The sequence below is a fragment of the Falco punctatus genome (genome assembly GCF_963210335.1).
Source record: "Falco punctatus genome assembly, chromosome: 4".
NCBI lineage: Eukaryota > Metazoa > Chordata > Aves > Falconiformes > Falconidae > Falco > Falco punctatus.
Window position 1 is genome coordinate 81,855,613 of NC_137583.1, and position 22,712 is coordinate 81,878,324.

Genomic DNA, 22,712 nt, shown 5'->3' on the forward strand with positions numbered 1-22,712 from the left:
TTAAAATCTCATCAAATTAGTACTATTAACAAGAATGAAAGAACATTTCTGCAATAATGGCCATCTAGAACCATAATTTTATAATGCAGTTACTCAAAACTGATCCTTAAACACAAAAAATTTAGAAACAGAATTCTGGTAGCGTATTGAAATGAATATATAAAATTAACTTTAAAAAAACCACATACATTCCAGTTTGTCTTCAGGTCTTCCTCTTTCTAGCAGTGACAAATAGCAAACAATATCTTTCAGCTGGATCACATCTGGTAAATGTAAGTTGGCAGGAGTAGGAGGTCGGGACATAGAGGTACCTTTGTTAAGTCTCAGACCTGGAAATAACACATAGCCTTTGTTACTCTTAACATACGAAACGTACGAAAACATAACGCTTGCATACATACATCTTCATTTTATGTAAATCTCAGATGACTTCTTAATTTAAACATAAATGTGAAGTTTTAAACAATTCACATTCATAGTTTATCCAGCAAAGGCTGAATTAAAATGATTGTGAGGTTTTAAAATTTTATATGGATTAAGAAAACTATTGGGAAAAAAATCAATTCTGGGAATGGCATAGCCTTTTTTTCATTTGTGTTGATCTGATGTCATTTGACTACAAAAAAAAAAAAAAAAAAAAAAGGCGAATATTTTTATTCTACTAAGTATTAAAACAATCCCTGACCAATGTTGCATCCACTTCCTTGTATTGTAGAAGCTTCATCTAACTTACAGATTGACATCAGCTACACTAATTGAAGATTTAGTGTCAAAAAAACCTCTAATAATACCCCAGTGTGTAGTCTTCCCAAAAACGCAGCCAGATGTGTGTCAGAGCAACATATATTTAAAACATAAAAGCCTCAGCCACAGAATACTATGAAAGTAAACACAGAATTTAAATAATAGTTATAATAATTGCTCAAAGATCATGATCAAGAGCAGTTCCAGTGTACTACTTGGAATACTAAGTTTCAACACTGACAAAATTTTTGTTTCAAGAGAACATTAATATGACCAGTTCTGATGATATTATTGGAATGTGCAAGAGCAATAAACAGAGGGAAAAAAGAGGAAGGACAGCAGGACACAGAAAAAGCAGAAATGGAACTTTATTTACCGGTTTATTACATTTCTCACTGACTTTAGTGATGTTAAAGATGAAACTTTACAAAAGGATTTACTGATCTTAAATATTTTCTGTAACGAATGTAGAACAGATTTCTCATTGGACACATAACCTGCATACATAATTTCTCTCATCCATTTGTCTTGGAAAAGTCAATCACCATAGTACATGAAATGGAAAAAGAATTCTGTTGGAGTTTCCCCCCCCACCCTGCCCACCGCTTTTTTCAATCTGAAGACATTTTCAAAGGTCTACTGAGGTAGACATGTTAAAGAATATTGTTTCCCCCCAGTAAATAAGCGCAAACTGGCATGCAGAAAATATATATTTGAATCAAGTTCGTGTCAATCGTTTCAGGCAGATAAGCACTGAAAGTTAATATTTAAATAAATAAAATATTTAATTGGGCAATGTTCTATTAAATGAGCTCACAGTTCAGTTAAGTACCCTTAAAATTAAGACATTATAAAATGTGAATAGATTAAGATGTGAGCTTTAATCACATAATTTACACAAATAGTTCACATTCCAGTCTTACATGAATCTTGTGCACAGAATAAAAAATAGTCTAAAATTTGGGCTAACTCATCTTAAAAATGTAAAATCCTGAAATCCAAATGTAAAGGCATTCAAATTTTAAGGTATCTTTCAGCTGCAAGGTACAGGTTAAACTCTTACTTCTTAATCAGAGATGGGAGAAGGGTGGCTACAATGTGGTGACTCAGAGATGACTTACAGTGCTGCTGCTTACCTGGCATCTGTTTCCATCTCTCTTCAGACACCTTAACTGAAAATACAATTTATAAACAGACATGAGTGGATGAAGAGACACTAAGGAAAAAATGGGCACATACCAGAGAGATTTATGAAGCCTTGCTACTTTTCTTGTGATCTTCTCTAGTTCTCATGTACCTTTCCCTTTTCCTGAAGAATGTCAAATGTTTCTGACAAACGTACTTCCCAGTATGGTCAGTTTTTTTCAGTATTGGTAACATTTAAAATTTATTAGATATTCTAGAACAAAGGCTCCCATGATTTTCATCTGTACGTCAAAATATACCAATGCACATTTCTTTCCCTTTAAATGCTACAAATCATAAAGATGTAATATCTAGTTTAAATCTCATGCAATTATGAGATTTACAATATGAACGGTATATTTTCAAGCACAAGCAACTCTTGCACTAGTTAATCTGAATTATTTCTCTGAAGATGCTTCGGGTGTAACAATTTATGAAACAGTCCTGGCATTATAATACATACATATGTAAAACCACTTCTAATTTGGTCTTACATTACATTATTTCTAAAATCCCAATTAACAGAAAAGGATGAAGATTAACTACAAACTGGGAAAAATGAGGGAAGGAGAAAAAAATTTAGGAGGTAGCACTAAAGTAAGAACTTTAGCACACAGTTTCAACAACAAAAATTATACTAATGACCATAAATAATAATAATAATACCTATATTATGTATAAGAATAAAATTATTAGAGGGAATTATAGTGAAAGCAAAGAAAGTGGAGTGCAGCCTATGCTGAATTTAGCTGTAAATCCGGCAATGACCTAAAACCAGCTGTAATAATTTCTATATATGAAGTGTCAAAACCATATACATACAGCAGCAGAATAATAAAAGATAATTTTTAAAAATAATAGTAGTTGTATAACATATGTAAAAACACAGCATAATAAATAAATATGCACCACTAAATTGCAGCTGCTATTGGAGTTATCAGGCAAAAAGCATTAAGTGTAAAAGATTACAAATTTTGGTGGCTGGTACAGTGCATTTATTGCTGATTATGCTCATTGATGAAAACTTCAATGAAAAATTAGAAGTAATGAAAGTTGGAATGAAACTGTGCTGCTGAGACTTTATAGCTCACAAAATCTATATTCATAGTTGAAAAAATGCTGAAAATTGATGACATTCAAACTATACCCTGCAGCATACAATACAGAATACATTTAGACATGCCCTTAGAGATTCTGTTACAAAGCATCTTTTAGGGCAAGGGACTGAATCACTGGCCTACATGACTTGCCCAAACGCATGAATAAATTATTATCAGAGCTGTAATTAGCAACAGAAAGTTTTTAATACTCTATACAACTGATTACATCATAGTCTACTAAGCCTACTGCTTTGCACATGGAACACAACTGCAAGAACAAAAGCCCAAAAAGTTGGAAAGGTACTGTCTACATAGCTGATATTTGTGGAAGATGTGTCCATGGCAGTTCTGATTAGAAAGGATAAAAAGGATACATTAATAATTCAATTTAAATGAAGGAGAAAAAAATAGTGACGAATCACCCTCTTGATGTGGTAAGCAAGCTTTGCTTAGAGAAAAAAAATATTTTTTAAGTCTAATTAAAGTCTAATTACAGGTAATGACCATTATATATATACATAATAACATAATAAAGATGATAATGTAATAGGGGGTGTGTGTGTTTGGTTTTTTTTTTTCCAGGAAATATAAAGCTAAAGAAATAAAACTAACAAGTACTGTAAACTTAAACAATAATAAAAAAAAAAAAAAAAAAAAAGCCAAACCTGAAAATCATCTAACATAGTAGAGAATGGTATGCTCTAAAAAAAACCAAAACACCAGGTCAGACTCAATGGGTGATATCTGAAAGCCTATAATTAATATTGTACACTGAGGCATCTATGGAAACCTAGTCCCAGGTAGCTTCAAGAAAAGATAACATTTTAGCTAGTAGCACTTGTGCCAAATTCATAAGTTGTAGATGAGTTGCAGTTTGAAGACACCTAACCTTCATATAAAGAATTCAAAAAATTAAGTACCCATCAAACCATCTGGTAACTTGCTCTAACCACTTGATTATCCCAGCTGTTCAAAACATGCAATTTCTTTCATTAAATTAATCTAGTTCCTGCTTTTAGCTATAGGATTTTGATGGTGTTCCCAAACTGCTGAAGTGCTAAGCCAAGTATTTCAAGTTAGGAAGGTAACCTTAAATTTCCTCTGCAAATTTCCTTCAAAAGTTTTATAAATTTTAAGTTGACAGTTTTTAACGCTATTTTACATGCGAGTATTTTAACATGTTACGTCCTCTGACCTGAAGATCACTTTTAATAAAAATGTTCAGTTTAGCATGAAAATTTCAAACTGCATTTAAGAAGATCCTTACATTGGGAAAAGAAATACTGCTAACATTAACATATTTAAAACATCAGTAGGTGATAGATATGTGGGATTACTAGGAGCAGTATTATACCTAGACAATTAAAAGAAGCAGCAGTAATGGCACAAAAATTGCAGTGCACCAGCAGGAGCCTCCTGCATGAAGCTCTGAAGGTTTCTAAGTTTTTATATGAGTAGGTTGCAACTTCATGTAACCATAGCAATCTGATTAGCATTAAGGTGACAGACTGTCCACTTGGTGTCTCAGCTGCATCATTATTGTGAATTAAAAAGACAAAACCATTCAATTTCCATTTCTCTTCACAGTATTTCTTGTTCATTATCATGGTCATGAGGTAGTTTCTCAGAATAGCAACAACAAAAAAATAAAGACAACAACCAACCCAAACATATAGTTTATCATTCCATATATTTATAGCTATTAGAAGTAAAATAGCAGGGAGAGGGAACCTTCAGCTCTTCTATTACTGTGATTTTATTACTTACCTCCAGAAAGGTGCTGGGGCTTGTTTTTTATTAACGGACTGCAGTGAGAGATTTTGTTGCTAAATGATGTAAAAAGGTGCTCAATGAAATCATCTGGTAACTCTGCCTCCAGAAAAGTCTTCATGAACAGCTTGAACCCCTCCAAATCAATTGTCTAGAGGGGAAGGGGGCGGGGAGGGGGGAAAGAGTATTTTTATTAGTTCATTTTTAAGAAACTCTTATAGTAATCCATAAAATAACATTCTGTTAACAAGAACTTTAGACTGTCTTTGAAAATACTGATTTCTAAAGATATAGCCTCGCATGCTTGTTCTTGGAAGTGACCGATTACTGAGTATTACTAGGAAAACTCACAGTATTGCTACGATAGCCCAAAGCACAATGCAAAACAGCCCAGAGTAAATTCAGAGCACTTGTATCAGGGACCCTGAAACCAAGTTCCATGCTCCCTAGTTTCTTGATTAGATTATGGCTTAACAGCACATGCTAAACTGCAACAAAAGGCCCTGTGGAGCTCACAGGGATGTATGTAGCAAGTTTTAGCTTTTCCCATAATTAGACAGATAACAGGCAGGGGAATTTTGGATGCCTAATTCAGGGAATTGAAGGCCTTCTGTCCTTTCCTAGGTAGCAACACATTTTGCTGGTATTCGTCAGAAAAACTAATTGCTCTGTCTTAAATAGTTTCTAATAGTCAAATGAGGATGCTGAGACATGCAACATTGCTCACAAAGGGGAAAAAAGTTGCTGATTTGAGACATTTGTCATTTAGTTTAATTAGGTTTTGCCAGCAAGGGAAGAGCTGATTAATGAAACTTCATTGATGATTTCTCCTGGTAAGACAGCATTGTCTGTTTTAAGTAATAAAATGAATCACAGAATATCTCAAGTTGGAAGTGACCCATAAGGACCACCAAGTCTAAACCCCTGCTACTCACAGGACTATGCACAACTAAACCGTATGACTAAATGCACCATCCAGATGCTCCTTGACCTCTGGCAGGCTGGCTGCCATGACTGCTTCACTGGGGAGCCTGTTCCAGCGACCAGCCACCCTTTCAGTGAAAAGCCTTTTCCTTATGTCCAGTCTGAACTTCCCCTGATGCAGCTTCATTCCATTTCACCGTGTCATGTTACTGGTCACCAGAGAGATCAGATCAGCACCTTCCCTTCTGCTACCCCCCTTGAGGAGAGTGTACACTGCGATGAGGTCACGTCAATGTAAAGCATTATGATCTCATTTTATCCTGATAATATAGAATCACTAAAGAAAAGGTGTCCTGAAACATACCAAGAAAGCTTAAGACAATTTCAGTTTTATCTCAGGAATAACTGTGACACAACTGCATACTTATCAATGACACAACTGCATTACATATATGATTTTATAACAGCTTATCAATCATTAGTGTGTAAAGGATAGTACTGCTGTCTTTTTGATCTATTGTATTGTATCTATGTATTGATCTATTTCTAGATCAAACAGGACAGTAATTTTCACCATTAATTAATTAAAGGATATAGCCACATCATATCAGAAAACATGCTTCAGGAAGACTCCATTTCTCCACACGAAACTAGTGCAACTGCTTTAATGCAGCACAGTGAATGTAGCATTAAAAGGGAAAAAGAGTAGCAAGAATTCTTGAAACCATGCTGGAAAAAGAGAACTGAAACTTTCAAAATTCCTCAGTGACTTTGGAAATTGAGTAACAGTATAAATAATTTTTACAATTACTTTAATTTCATGTCAACACTTTGGAGCAAGGTTTTCTCTCCCCCTGCCTTTTTTGTTTTGTTTGTTTTTGGTAATATTTATGAGATGTAGAAATCTTATGTCCACATGAAATAAGGTGTCTCCCATTAAGGCCAAGACCTAACTGTCCCAGAGTAACGTTTTAAATGTGTATCATTGTCCTAACAAGGGACCAACAACAAAGATTGCAAAATTTGACTGATCTTGTGCAAGTCATTATTACTAGGAACGCAAATTTGGCAAGAGGGTATCAATGTTGAGCTTTTAATCCAGAATTCTTCATTTGAGAAAGTAGTTCAGTGAAGCGCATAAAACTCTTGCCTATTGAACACAAAAACAGCAGAGACTGAAAAAAAAAATTGCCTCCACAAGGCTTAAGCTGGGTGTAAATTGGAAATAATTAACTTGGACACAGATTCAATATCTTTACTTCATCACACCACTTCAGCCACTCTTCCACTTTGGTAAATCATACACTGTTTCATTCATGCTACAAACTTTATGTTTTTCCTCAATAAAATCAGTGATACTTAATTCACTGTTTATAAACTATGAAGCCACAATGGCAAAAGGATGGCATCAGCATCCAGGCAAATTGGTCATTAGTTTACAGTATATAGATTTATTTTTTACCTGCAAGCATAACAAATACATTAATCGCTAAATCAGCGGATTTCAATGTGAAATCACTTTCTTAGATTGTTCATTAATGAAACAGATATTTCAGTAAATTACATAAAAAGAAGAACAACCAAGTGAAAAAGGAAAACAGAAAAACAAATTATAACCCAATTTAACTCAAGGTTTATGGATAGACACATAAAATATCTCTTTATTACATAAAGCTTTTTTAATTTACCTTTGTCTGTGGATTTTATGTATATACTGCTAAAAGTATTCCTTGAGTTTACAGCTATCTTAGATTTTTAAACATCTGCCTCAACAACATTTGTCTATCAGGCTGCCAGCAATAACTAAATCCCTAATACTACACCTTTGCCCTATATGGGCTCCAAATTACGCCTGGGTAGAGATTTAGATTAATACATGAAGTTAAAATAGTGTGTTTCTTTCTTCCAGAAGACTCTCTTTCTCAAATATGTTCAAACTTTTCAGTATTTTCTGAAGATGGTCAGATTATCATTTACCCCAGTGTCCTCCAAAGCAGATGTTCCAAACTGCCTCATGTCTTCTGGCCAGGAAAGACAACAGGTACCAAGGTAACACATGACTTGGCTGCCATGCCCATTTATTTTATTTGACACCCTGACTGCCACTGACTAGGTTGCTCAGCAAGGAAAAAAGAAAGCGGGTTGTTGCTTTATAAGGTTGTTCTACAGTCACATTTCTTCAGCTCAAAGTGCTTTATCCTCTGCTCTAACACGCTCTGTAGCCTGTATGCTCTCAGGGAAGCAGCAACAACATACAGAGCTCAGATGCTGCAACCCAAAGGCCTTCAAGTGATGCTGAAAGTTACGTGGGAGCCAGCAAGTGACTTGAATACACATCAGAAATGTTTATAATAGCCCAAAATGCAGATGCAAAACCCCATGCTGTATTAAAAGAATGCACAACAGTCTGGCCTAAAGAAGATCTATGCATAGAGCCCTGTAATTATGTTCTTGCTTATATGAGAAACTCCACAAAATCCATGATTCTAATTCTCCACAGACAAAAACCATTTTCAAGAGGACCTAACATACTTTGTGTAGATTATTCTGTTAGAACTGAGTTCTACAGTAATGCAGTCATTTCTAAAAACTTCTTTTTGTAAATGTTTATACAATAAATAACAGAACTAGCTAGGCTACAGCAGATTTAGGAATAGTTTAGGCTATGCATCCAGCTTTCCAATGAAAAAAGTGAGAGCTTTCAAAAAAAGGTTTGCTTTAAATTACTTCCAGGGCTTTCCCTATCATCTCTCTCTCATTGTACTATACATAACCCATTACATACCTGAATAATTTCTTAAAAGAAATCCCATGAGGACCACTATAGAAGACTTATAGGTGTAGAATACTATCACTAAGCAGAGGTTTTAGTATTGAGTATGGTTCATTTAGAACAGATCACTCAAAGATGCAAAACATTTGCTCAGCTTAATTTAAAATAACTTCCACAGAAGAGAGAACACCACAAAGAACTCTGAGCATTTCTCTGTTCTGCAATGATACAGTATTTTTCTTTCTTACTCATGGAACTTTCCATTCTAAAATATTAAAATGATGCATTAAGTAACTACCCTTTCTCTAATTATAAGCATTTCCCCCCAGTCCCATTTACTTTTCAAAGGAACCACACAATGCTTAAATAACCAAAAAGGCAAAAAAAAAAAAAAAAAAAAAGAAAGAAAGAAAACAAAGGACATTCATTTTCCACACAACATGGATCATCCTCACTCTGCTATGTAAATCACAATATATTCCTTTTAATCTTACTGTCAAACCAGAATTTCTCAGATTAAAAGTTCAGTTAATTTTGGTAATGCGTAAAAATAATTTAATTCTGTTAATGAATTCACAAGCATTAAACAAACAGATCAACAATATCAGAATAATATATAAGCCATAATGGTGGATGTTTTTTTTTTTCTTGAGCATGCATGCTAATTGCTTAATTTTCAACAGTTGCTTGGCTTCCAGAAGCTCCATTTGAATTCAAATGAATCTGAGAAAGAAGGACTTAGCATTTCAGAAGGCATTTTCCATGTGATTCCCAAGTGAGGTGATGAGAGCATGAGAGGATGTACCAAACTGACGACAATTAACCTGGCACATGAATTAATTAATTCCATTTCACAAGAGACTGTCAGGGCATAGGAAGATGGTGATCACAAGTTTAGGGATCTCAGGAAAATTTTCAACATAACAGTGAGATATATATGGACATTGTTGAAGCAGCCAGTTCAGAAGAACATGAAAGAACTTTCAAATCATTAAATCATTTGACCTAAATCTTGAAATCAGTCCTGTTTTAGCTTTGATTCAAATAAAAAATGTACCAAAAGCTTTCATTGTTGGTCACAGAAAAGAACATGTTTTTTATATAACATATAGGTATCCATATAACTGGATTCCTATTTTTATATGTTGAACAACTGATTCAGCAAGTTTATTGAGCTACTTGTCTTTATGGCTTAGAAAAATAAATTTTACTAAACAGGACTTTAAAAATCTTTATAATCTTCTACATTATTGGGTAATAAAATTTCATTTGGTATTGAAACATTTTGCTACAAACCAAGATACATACACATTCAAGATCACCATTGAGTTTCAGCTAACTTATACCATAACATCCCCATAAAATTAATTTTACTACTGTTTTAAGAAGTAGTTATTATCATTTCCCATTCATAGATTTTATCAATGTTTCCTATTACCTGATAATCAAAACAAGAAGGTGTATATATAAACCTTGGAAAAAAGGAAAGGAGAAGGGACAGAAGGCAGAAGCAAAACTGCACGGTTTTAGCTTTAAAATTCTCTTTAGCAAATAAAATGTTTAAATCATTAAACATTTCTTAGCTTTTCTGAAAGTAAACAAGAAACTGGACTCACTATGACTCAATACAGAGAGTAGAAAATTAAAAATATGTAGCTTAAGTGATAAATTTTCAGGGAAAATCTGTGACATTTAATAATCATCAACAAAATTTCAAAATTAATTCCAGCACTGAACTGTCAACAAGAATTTCATCCATAAGTATTGATTTTCTATTAAGCTCCCCCCAAACAGATCCATACAATTAACTCAAAAAGAAGAAACAGACGAAAGTTTATGAGTTCTAAATGATTGATTGACCACAGGAAGAAGGTTCTGGATTTGCCCTGCTACATCCAGCTACGTAACACAACAGCTTTACAGAGAAAGGCATCCTAAGGTGCCTTTTATGCTGTAACTGTGCCCATTCACTAATACACTGTGATAAGGCATGACTTACTTCACAACACCGTGCAGACTAAAAAACCTCTTACTCAATTTCATAACTAAACCCAAGCAGCTAGTTATAGTCTGATGAGAACAATGTAGGTCAATTCAAATTGCCTAAAGCTGCACATGGGTATTTTACTGATGCCCTTATTCATACTGCGATCTTAAAGTACTCTCTTGAGTGCTACTAATCCATAAAGCACTTAGACTTGATAAACACTTTAGGTTTCTTACTTTTGCTTCTTAAGGTATCCACAGACTTGTTTCTGAACACGTACAAAAATGTTACAATCTTCACTGGACTGAAGATTTCATCATTTGCCTCACATCTAATACAATTAGGGTACATAATTCTGTGTTATCAGATCTCACTATAAATGCTCATACACACACACACACACAAAAAAAACTATTTAAAAAAAAGGCACTGTGCAGTAAGTGCAATGGAGACCATAATTTCCTTCTGAAAGTGCAGAAAAAGTGACAGATTTTCCCACCTGGAAAAAAAAGAATATCTCCTCATAAAGACACCTCCCCCATGGGGGTTACCTTGGCTGAATTCCCTTGTTTGCCTGGGGAAATTCAAACTTGTATCTCTTTCTCTAGAGAGAGTATACAAATATCAGAAAAGAGCTGAAGATCCACTGAAGGAAAAAAGAAGTTTCTGTATGTCTATCACAACAAAATTATTAAATATTTACTTGTAAAAATGTTACTGAACAAATTACTGAAGTAGTCCTTTGAATGACGAGGTGATCTGAACATGTTTAAGAGATCAGGAGTCAGTGAAACTTATCAAAACAGGTACCAAAATGTAAAGGCTTCTGGAAAAAGGGAAGAGGTAATTTTTATAGAAAACGGTCAAGATATGGGGTTTTTGTTTCATTTCTTCTTTAAATTGCCATACTGGAGTTGGGCACTAACTTCACTCAGAATGGAAGTAACCTATTTTATATCTAAGGCTATCCTAAAAGAAGCCAAAGACATTTCTGTATTGCATATATGTAAACATGTATACATACTATTATATACAGTATTATTTATTACAAAGCAGCAAACAGCAATTATATATTTTTCAGGGGGGTCATTCAGTGCCTCTGGGATATAACATGTCATCTTACATGTTGCAAATATTTCACAATTAAATTTTGGCAAATACACATTAGTCCAAAACACTTAACAGTTGGTTTGGGTTTTTTATGTTAATGCCTTGAACAGATTACATACAAAAAGCTCCATCAGTGCAAATAACTCGCTATTACTTTCTTATGTTTAAGAATAGCAGAAGCAGTTTTAATAATAGTGAAACAAGACAGACCAATCTGTCTTATTTCCAGATGCTGTATGAACATTCCTGTTGCAATGTGTGACTAAGCAAATATAGACAGATTTGCCCAGATCTTCAGTTTCAGCTGAATTTGTCTTGTTAAACAACCCATACCCAACCAATGTGCTGTGGTGGAAATTTTTCTGAGACTTATGGCATCCTTCACTTTACAAGTAAGCTACAAACACCAACAATTACGATTTGCTCTGCCAGTTCCCATTACTTTGAAGAAAATTCCTTCCCTCAAATAGCCCTTTAACCACCAGGATAAAATAGAAATAATGAGGCCAAGAATTATCCTCATAATAATATTCTAAGATAATAAAAACCAGTTACTCAAGGAACTCAGTTACAACATCTTATAGATATTGAGAAATATAAGAATATAAATGTAAAACAACATTAGCTATATGGATATACAAAGTGGCAACTGCAAATGTAATACCATATATCATCTATTTTGTCTAAACTAAAAATCTGGAGAGAGACAATATGGATAGACCAGAGTATGTGGGGAGGTACCATCTGAGCTGGGCAGACACATGGGGAAACAGCAGTGACTATCAATCCTTCTTCCAAACTTCACAGCATCTCTGGTCTCCACTGTGTCTCTGCTCCACAATTATTTCTCTCCATTATGGCAGCATCCAAGGAGGCATCCCTGGGTAAGCGTTCATGGGGTGGGGAGCAAGGCTGAAAATGAGCTACACACTCCAAGTTTGGACTCTTGAGAGACTTCGGTCACATCTAAAGGCAACAAACTTGCAGCAGCTGCCAGACACTGTTAAGGAGAATGGTGACGGACCAGACAGGAGGAAGTTTTTATCCGAGTTATAAGGAATAATGTGCACTCACTTAGTGGAAGAACTGAGCTAAGATCTGAAAGAAAGTCCCTCCATATAACACTTTCACTCTTCCCCCCTGCTAAAAACTCCTGGGAAACTCCTTAACAGCTTTGACCAAGCATTCTGAGATGTTTTCCTATTTTTCTATCATAATACATTTAAAAAGAAAATTCTGTAGAAATTCTTTAGCCTAGGCTTTTATTTGTCTTCTCAAGAATCTGATCTCTAGTGGAACCTTTTCAACACACCACAGGAAACCCTATGACAGAACAGTAAGCACACGTTAAAGACACATAGAAACAAATGGCAATTGCTGAACTAGAAAAAAAATGTTACTAAGGAATCTTGACCGTAAAGAGTTGGAAGTCACTAAGAGATTAAAGTCCTAGCAACTGACAAGATAAATTCCAGTTTTCAGGATAAACTACATTTTTCAAGAGAGTTTCCAGGATGATGCTGACCACATTGACTAAAGAATTCTCAACTCTAAAGAAACAAAAACATTAAATTAATTCTGGATTTTTATAGGTATTAAAAAATCTCATTTTATTCCCAGGTAAAGTAGCTTAGAATATTATTCTGCTGTTACTGCACAGAACACTACAAAACTGACAATAAAGCAACTGCTGTTTTCCATAGTGCATGACCGTATGCACATTTCTTTGCACTTATGCCATGTATCTCATAGATATGTGATGAGAAGCTTTTTACCTTACTAATATCACTAAAGAATGTCTATACCTTACTTCTTTTCCTACTCTATACCAATGGTATAAAGCAGAGCTCTTAACCTCCTACTCCAGTTTCTTTGGAATCCCAGATTGCCAGAATACGTGCAACTCCAAGGAAAAAGAAGTGGGGGTCAGACTAAGCTTAATATGCTTTTAAAAGTCTCCAATTACTATGAAGAGTTACTTTTCTTCCCAAGCACTCACCGATAAGTACATTACACTAATTTAGTGCTAGTTCACAGAGGATGAGCCTCTAAATCTCAGGAAATACAGGAACTGAAGGATTTATTTCTGAGTAGCAGCTGTAACTATGCTTGGCAAAATAACAGTCAGGTTTTGGTTTTTGTATCAGATGTATATAGACCAATACTCAACTACAAATACAGGGCCAGCTCAGGTCTCTGATCTTCTGACTATGGCTACAAAAGGCTGTGGAGGTACTTTAAAATACCCGATTCTGTCCAGAAAACAGAATGGCTTCGGACACTTTGTACGCCAGAGAGGAAGAGGCTGAACTCTATCTGCATTATCAGGTTAGTAGGTTGTAAAATCTGCCTTAAAAGATATATCAGTGCTAACTGAAAGCATAGGATCACTTATATGAATTCCAGTGTCTTCACAAAGAACAGAAACCCCGTCCTTCCACAACCCAGAGCAAATGTACCATGTTCTGCTCATTCTCCACTACATATTGAATAGGACTGATCTCAGGCGACTGGTCATATACAACAATATTGCTTTCCACTTTCTTAAAACTGGTGATGTCATAACATTTCCCACAATTTATCTGTTTTATAGTGAAAATGTGCATTGGTGGGAGCTGAGGAATCATGCACATGAATCTGTCAGCAATTTTCACTGGCCTCTTACTTCTTACAACATATGCAGCATTCAATACAGCTGTTGGATCCCACACACCACTTAAGCTTTTTTCCCCCCACTATGGTAAGCAGAAGTTAATATTCCTGAAGTTATGCATTTCAGGCTGTGGTGCCCCTAACTATGATTGTGATTATAGGTAAGGCAAGACAGCTGCAGGAACTCATCCCCTGCTTCTCCATCTCACAGAGCAGAACTGACACAGGAGGTAAGAGGGAGAGTGAAAAAAAAAAAGAAATACTGTCCTGTGAGTATTTGTCTTCTTCCTTTCTCCTACTGCAGTTACGCTGTGCAGTTTTAAAATTTGCTCTTCTGGTTTACTGATGGTACACAGAAATATAAGATCATGTAAAATCCAAGTATGCATATGGTGAAGATTTATGTATTTATGTGTATGTTCCACGCCAACATACACAGAACTCTAAATGGTACACACACCACAACTCAGTATATCCTGATACTCAGAATACACAAAACAGGGTTTCTCAGTGAAAATTAGGGTATATATACAAGTAAAGCAAATTCTACATCCTTTACTGTATTATAAAGAAAACTATTCAGCGGTTTTAACTATGCTATATAGTATTTTAATTCCTACTATATTAAGACATTTGAAGAGAACAATTTAGTCAGAAAAATATGTACAGCTTTGACTCAAGATATACCCTAACGCTCAACTGCAATACAAGAGGTCTAACTGCCTCCTATATTTTCTTAGCTGATGTAAATGCAACAACTGGTTCTGAAGGATGACATGTAGAAGGAAGGATGAGAAGCTGTGTCACTCCACTTTCTTTCTCCTCACAAGATGCAAAAAAGCAACTTATTAACAGTCTCTTGACAAACAGTCACCATCGTAGATGGGTCAGGGCAGGGAGGGGTAGAATAACAACTCCTTTTATTCCTCCCCACCGCACTGGCCACATAAATGGGAGCAGGATGTGATCTAGTGTTTGGAATTCATCTCCACCCATAAATTCTTTTGAAATACCACATTCTCTCTGGTCTTTTTCTTCTTTTAAATTTATACAAAATATTTCAACATAAGCCACTGTTTTCATCATCCTGAAAAACAGAATGTAAGGGGAGGAGGGGGCAGGGGGAGAAATCATTTATTTTAGCAGACTTCCATGAAATACAGTTTTCATGTATTAAAGAGAAAATGTCAGACATAATGGAAAGAGAATCATGTTGAAATGTAATTTTCAATTAATTACTTCTTAAATTATGTTGCCTGATCTCCAAATGATGCCAAAAATGTAGAGTATAATGAGCTTTAATCTACTGACAGTAATAGTTCTGGGTTATTTTTGTTTGTGGGTAGGTCCCCTTAATTGATTATTTCTTTTTAAACAATTTATATTGACCCAATATGTGAAAAATGAGCTGCTGAAAAAGGAGAAGATGTTACAGGGCCTTGCACATAATGCTATGACAACAATCGCACTCATTAACGTAGTGCAGTAGTGACAATTACATGATAGCTGTGAAACACAATGCTAAAGGATCCCCAGTGGAAGTCCAAGTTTTGAAGATTCATTGGTTCTGACAATGTTTCAAAACCTAACTTTTGCCAAAATAAGTGGAAAAAAAGCAAAGACCACATAAAGAGGGTTAATAAGCTACAAAACTTAAACTACATGAGAATGCATAAGGTTTTGGTGTTTCAAATATATTTCTAATGTTCATATGGCAGAAATTAAAATTAAATTTGGAATTCCTCATGAAAATTGTCTTTGTGCATCAGGATAAATTTTGGTTTAAATTAAAATCCTTAGCATTTTCCGATCTAAGCATTTGATTTAATACATTTTTTACATAATTCATTTTGAAAGTTCTGTTAACCAAATGAAATTATTTCTTAGCTAAAGCAGTATCCAAATTCTCATCTACTGAGATGAAAGGCTACAGGAGAAAAAAAAAAAGCTAACAACGCCATACAAACTTATATTCTCACAGGCTGCTCCTACCAAATACTCCATATGGCCAAAAAATATTTGGATATTATCAATATTACAGACATATATAACTGCCAAAAGTTTCCTTCAGCTAGAATGTCTTTTCAAAGAAGTAAACTCAACCAAACATATGAAATGGAAATGAGAAGACACAGTTTTTATACAATAACTAGATTTTTAAGCAGAACTGTCACAGCACTATCAAAACTAGCTGGCTGCAACAAGGCTTTTACCATCACATTCCAGGGTTAACTTCAATAAGTAGTTCCCGCACCTTGCCCCAGCACAGCCATCACCACTGTCGAGCCGGACCTACTCTGGACCCACCACCACCGCTGTGGGCCACTGCCACGTCTGGTCATGTACTCTGCCGCTACCACCCATTACCCTCAGTCTCTTAGCTCCATAGCAGTCAGGCTTCCTGCTCTTTAGTCCCAACGGCTCACCTTTACCAGTGTCTGATCTGGATCCCCGTCAAAGCTTCAAACATCCCCCAGCACAGCCATCACCACTGTTGCCGCTCATTACACTCAGTCTCATAATCTGAAGGTCCTGAGTTCAAGCCTTACATGGGGCACCAACTGTCGCAGGACTAGCAAAACCAGCTGGCTGCAACAAGGCTTTTACTATCCCATACCAAGTTAACTTCAATAAGTAATTCCCGCACCTTGCCCCGGCACAGCCACCAATCTCCCAAGAGGTTTCAACAGTTCATCTACTGTCTGTGCTGCTTCTCCTTCCTCCAGAGATCAGATTACACTACTACTCCTGCATCCAACCCCCTCTCCCTCAACCCTCAAGGCTATTTAACTACTTAGCAGGAACGAGCTACAGCTGCACATCATCCATGTCAATCAACCCACTGCCTTTGAGGCAAGGCCACAGTCTACATGTAACCTGGTACTACGTTCTCAAGTTATTAAAATAAATTGATGCTACTTTCTAAAATACATCTGGAATGTATTCAGCAACCACTGTAGTCTCATCCCAGTCTTATATCCAGGTAAGAAAACATAAAAGTTTTCGTAACTACATGATTATATACATGTGTAAGTTTGAATATTCATAAGTACCACACACATTAATACAGAAATTTATTACTATACTATATTTACTATTAAAAGGTGTGTTTTTTTAAAAAAAGAAGTAGTGTTAAGGATCATACTTCTAGAAGAATCTTGTAGCAGATTATCACCCAGGGTCTATTTGACATGTTTTACCAATAAAGAATGTTAGAAGAAATATCTATGAATTATTATATTAAAAAAAAAGTGAAGAGTAGAGTTATCTATTCTGTCCCATCAGAACTGGTCATCTAAAAATTACAATTACTACAGAAGTCAGGAAGAATGGGGTAGGTGGCACATTTCAGACTAAACCCAAATAAAACTGCAAAATGAATCAGTCCCTAAAAAAAGTCAGTTAGGACAAAAAATTCTGTTTTAATCAATTTATCTGTTTGTGAACATTGTGCAAAGACCTACTTACAGACAAACATGGCTGAATTGTCAGTTTTATAATACAGATAAAATTAAGAAGAATCATTTTTCTATACGCATTCTGTATCAGTAGCATCCTGTCATATTTTAACTGTAATGATCTCTGTCCATTGCAAATTTTTGTGGAGGTTATTTCAGCTACATTTATTATAAATATTGGCTACAACACATTTAGTAAGAAAAATAATGTGAAGATATGTGAACACTCATTTTTCATCCCTCCCCCTTTAACAGATTTGAAACATATAAAATGACAAACTTTCCTAATTTTTTCTATTCATGAATGAACTGTTTGATGAGGTTTAATACAATATGAGCCTAACTGCATCTTCCACTTGGAATAGTCACTTTTACCAATAGAAGAGAGTTTAAAATGTCCCATTCCACTTGGCAACAATTTACATCCATTTTGCACTGAGCAAATTTACAGTCTAAGAAAGTGGAGCTGTGCTAATGGAACTAAGTTTGAGTTTGTCCTCACCAAATTTAGAAGTATAGCTTAGAAAGCGACAAAAAGATACGAGCAGTGTCATCTGCTCAATTATACAGGCTTACAGGCTAATGCTAAAAAGTAGTACCTGTATTGCATGACAGGACCTCAAGCCATTTCCATTTGTTGACTAATTCCTGCAATAAATTATGTTTTAAAGTGGGTTTTGTAAATTTCATTTCTCCACACAGTTTCATAAACAGTGCCTAGATGCCACCATGCAAGTGAATCAATTGTAACGGCAGCCACCATCATAAAACCAAACCACAATAGAATATATTGTCCTTCAGAATGAAAACAAAAGAAAACAAAAAAAAAGCACAAAAAAAAGCACCAAATCCCGGTCATAATTAAATGCTCTGGATAAAGCACTTTAACCCGTCTTTTCTCATTCAGCCTGAGTACACCTACAGTAAGTTAAATGTCTTTAGAGATATAAAACAGAAACTAATGCAAATTAGGCTGTCCTAGAGACCCTGTGTCTGACCAGGTAACATAAAAACCTGTAGAACTGTTCACAAGAACACCACATAGTCATTTATTACCTAGCTGTTACAAACAGGATGTAAACCAAAAAAAACCTATAGCACCAACACAGCACTCATTTGATGGCTTCAGAATTCTCACTGTTATGTTAAAAAGAATTTCAGCATTAAATGCTGTTCTCTTAAGAAAATGTTGGTTTGGTTTGGTTTCATGGAATCCAAATACCCACCAGCCAAATACCTTTCCCCTGCTATTTCTATTGCAGCATTAATTCAGACATGTAGTGATAGCACAAGGTAATACAATTAAAATTACAACCATTTAAAACCATAGAAAGATAGTTTTCCATTGATGTTAAATGAATCTTAGTAGTTAAATATTATGAAATCTATCACTGATGACTAGCAGAATAAATAGCTGTAACTCTTAATTTTGCATAAACACAGCACCATTCCATGTATACTTGAGGCAAAATGCATTAATTTTAAATATTCATTAACAGCAACATAAAAACCAATAAATACATTAAATGTACCCTTTCTGAAAATATTTATTTCTATGTTTATTTCACTTTAAGGAAAGAAAAACCTTGTTGATATTTCAAATTAATATGAAGATATGAGGATAGCATTTTTCATATTTTATAACTCAGTACCATAATTGGTACCATATTTATACTTTTTTCATGCTGCTAGAGGAGCCGTTGTCAGCCTAGTCTGTCACTCTTCAAATGAAATATGTTTTAAAAAAACCCAAACACTAGTGTGACCCTCCACTTTTTTTGTTGGTTTTTTTTCCCTTTAAAAATGGTGTAGCTTTACAAAGTATATTCTTTGAAATAGAATGGTCCCTCTGGCCTAAATATCAAGACTGCTTAAAATTCTTTATCGAATTCTATCTAAATACTGATGGTTGTACCCTAATAAACCAAAAAACCCAAACATTTTTGCTTTTAAAATATTTTGAAACAGTATCTAGTGCACATCAAAACTGGAAAATAGTCCTTGAGTCAGCCATTTAACAAACTGTAAGAATACAACAGGTAACGTAAATGAAAGCATCATGAGGCTTATAAAGCTTAAATACAAAGTACCGCGCAATGCAAAAAAAGTAGAGAAAAAAAAGGATTAAAATGGGATCTTAAGGCAGAGGAGGGATGTATCAAATGGAAGGAAGATATCAAGGAGGGAGAGATGTTAGTACAGACTGAGGAAAGGAAACAGAGGGACCACACTAAAGATCATTAAAAATGTTCAAAACAGAACAGTTTTGCAGCAGAAATTGACTATCTGAAACATTTTATACCTTGGTGCCCTCAACACTTCCCACAGTCAGGAGGCTCACAGCCAGACTGCCAGCATCTCTGCCTGGCAGGTTTCCCAGCTCTCTAGGTATCCAGGAAGCTGTTTCCCTAGAAATTCTGCCAGGAAAGCCAGAAAACCACTGAGTGCCTAGTGTCTGAAGGGTAGACTTTTCTGCTGCTGATACTCACAAGTTGCAATTTTTTTTCTCTTTTGTAGCTAGAGAGATACAACATCCTTTCTCAGTCCTCAGTTTCTTACCTGTGAGGGACAGGCTTCTCCTGCATAATAGATACACTGTAATTTTCAACATCCCACTAACCCTTTTGTAAATTAGTTCCAACTCGAGTTAATTTTGTCCCATCATTTTGTCAAAAGCAGAAAGATGTAGTTTCTGCAGTACATTTTTATAGAAAATTAAATCTTCCTATCTGTAGTAGAAATACTTTATATATTATAATAAGGCACAGTCTTTACAGTAAATTAGTATCTTCTGTCAGATCAGAGAACGTAGCTGAGGGAAAAAGCACAAAAATACTTCTTTCAATTCATATTTCTGTGTGCTTGAAATTTTAACCAGTTTTCCACTTATCTCAATGGGCCTAAGACACTACCATTTCTTAAGTCTTGTCTTGTTGTCAGACCAGCATGGTCACAGGAATACCATTACAATGTCCCAATAATACATTTCTCCATGACCAAAAAATGAAGATTTGCAACCATCTCGGATCAACTACCATACACAGCAATTTATCTAGAAGTGCCACTAGTCCAAGGTTACACCACATCGTATTCTGCACTAGTGTATTTCATTCCTTTTACTACAGTCCATAACATCAAGTTTTCCAGTATAGTATTCAGATTTTTCTGCATTTTAGCAACAATTCCCAAATATGATTTACTGAATTGACCCTATTAGTACTCATCTACTTCTTTTAACAAGGTTATTAGCAATAATACTAACAAGATTAGTCTCAAGACTGGTCCTAGACACACGGCTTTCACCCGAATACCTTCCCTCTCAGGACCCATCGCAGTCATTCTGTTAGCTTATTAAAAAAGTAATATTGGTCATTTGAAGAAAACTGAACCTTTTGTGAATAGGGAGTACTGCTCTCAGCAACACACATCCAAAAATTCAACTAGCCTTTGACCCCACAAAGTCAAGGGTTCCCTACAAATTTAATTCTTTCAGTCTCTTGACTTTCTCATTGTTTTCATCTTCAGCTGCCTCTTCACAGAACAGCAGAGCAGGGGCTTTTTAACACGTCTGTGCTACAAAGAAAGAGTAACTAGGTCATTTAGAAAACTAGTTTCATTTGGTTAATCCTTTTCCCCCAGCTTGTTGGGTTTTTTTCATTGTATTTTTATATCTGGTTTTAAGCTACTAAAGCTTCTCAGGAGTAGTCTTGGGTCGATGATCAGCAGTTTTAACTATTTCTCTTGCAATTGCTGTAAAGTCACAATTGCTTAAAGCACACCATAACCCTTATTCAAGTTATAAAATACGCAATTTTAAGCCTGCTACACATAAATGGTGTTATATGGCTATAGAAATAGTATTTAATATTTTTTTCTGAGATGTGTTATTGTTATTTCAGAATAATACAAATTATTATGAGATCTCACTAGTAAGCAAAAATCACTGTGACAAGTATGGAACAAGTTAATTACTTTCTCTTAACTTTTTATATTCTTCTCAAGTAATGTTAGTAAAATTATGTACCGTGCATTACAAGAATGAAATTCACCTACTGAAAAAGTTTGCCTGCAGAAAAAGAGTGCACTTCACTCTTAGGTTTAAGTATTTATCTATTATCTGACAGAATAGCCACATGCAGTATTTATTAATAAGTGACATCTCATTGGAAGCCTACAAAATTAAAGATACTGCTTCTATGCATAACAAAAGGAAAAAAATCAAATTAAGGATTACTTACTTGATTAAGTATATCTTGTTTCTGTAACGCATGCAAGGAAAGAAAGAACACACATATTAGTGCAGTGTCATAACACTATGGCTCTGCTTTTTGTAATAGAATTATTCTTGTTGAAAGGTTAGTGATACGGGTGAACAAGTTTAAGATGTTAGATAGAATACCCCATTTTCTTGCATTAGCCCATATGTCAAGAAAATGGTTCTAAGTCAGCATTCTAGTCTTGATTAGAGTGCAAGCAAGTTGTTTTTAACCATGCAATGACAGATAACCAAGGAAAGAAAAAAAAAAAGCACGCACATTTGTCTTTCATCCCTGTGTACTTCTTAAAAATTAAAAATTACTTCTTGACAAGAATAGTTGTTCACAAAACAACTTAATCAGAAGTGAATACAATGATAAATTTCATAAATGCATTAAGAACAAAAGGAGAGCTAAGGAGAATCTCCATCCTTTATTGGAAGCGGGAGGAAACACAGTGACAGAGGAAAAGTCTGAGGTACTTAATGGCTTCTGCTTCTTTGCCTCAGTCTTTTCTAGCAAGACCTACTGTCCTTGGGGTACCCAGCCCCCTGAGCTGAAAGAGAAAGATGGAGAGCAGAATGAAGCCCTTGTAATCCATGGGGAAATGGTCAGCAACCTGCTACACCACTAAGACACACACGAGTCAATGGGACTGACTGGGATCCACCCGAAGATACTGAGGTGGAAGTGCTCACCAAGCCACTTTCAATTATTTATCAGCAGTCCTGACTAACCAGGGACTTCCCTGTT

General features: G+C 35.2%; 1 protein-coding gene across 7 annotated transcripts in view; it reads right to left on the minus strand.

Annotated features, from left to right (window-relative positions):
• DGKB (diacylglycerol kinase beta) overlaps positions 1-22,712 on the minus strand; it is a 389,225-nt gene that overhangs the window by 295,055 nt on the left and 71,458 nt on the right. For 5 of the 7 annotated variants that reach the window (XM_080383930.1, XM_080383932.1, XM_080383928.1 and 2 more), the window contains 4 exons: positions 21,942-21,962; positions 4,797-4,950; positions 1,881-1,916; positions 189-329 (listed from right to left, as the gene is read on the minus strand). In XM_080383930.1, coding sequence (XP_080240056.1) covers positions 189-329; positions 1,881-1,916; positions 4,797-4,950; positions 21,942-21,962 — 352 coding nt within the window. The remainder of the gene's footprint in view (positions 1-188; positions 330-1,880; positions 1,917-4,796; positions 4,951-21,941; positions 21,963-22,712) is intronic. The other 2 variants (XM_080383931.1, XM_080383934.1) reach the window with 1 other exon arrangement.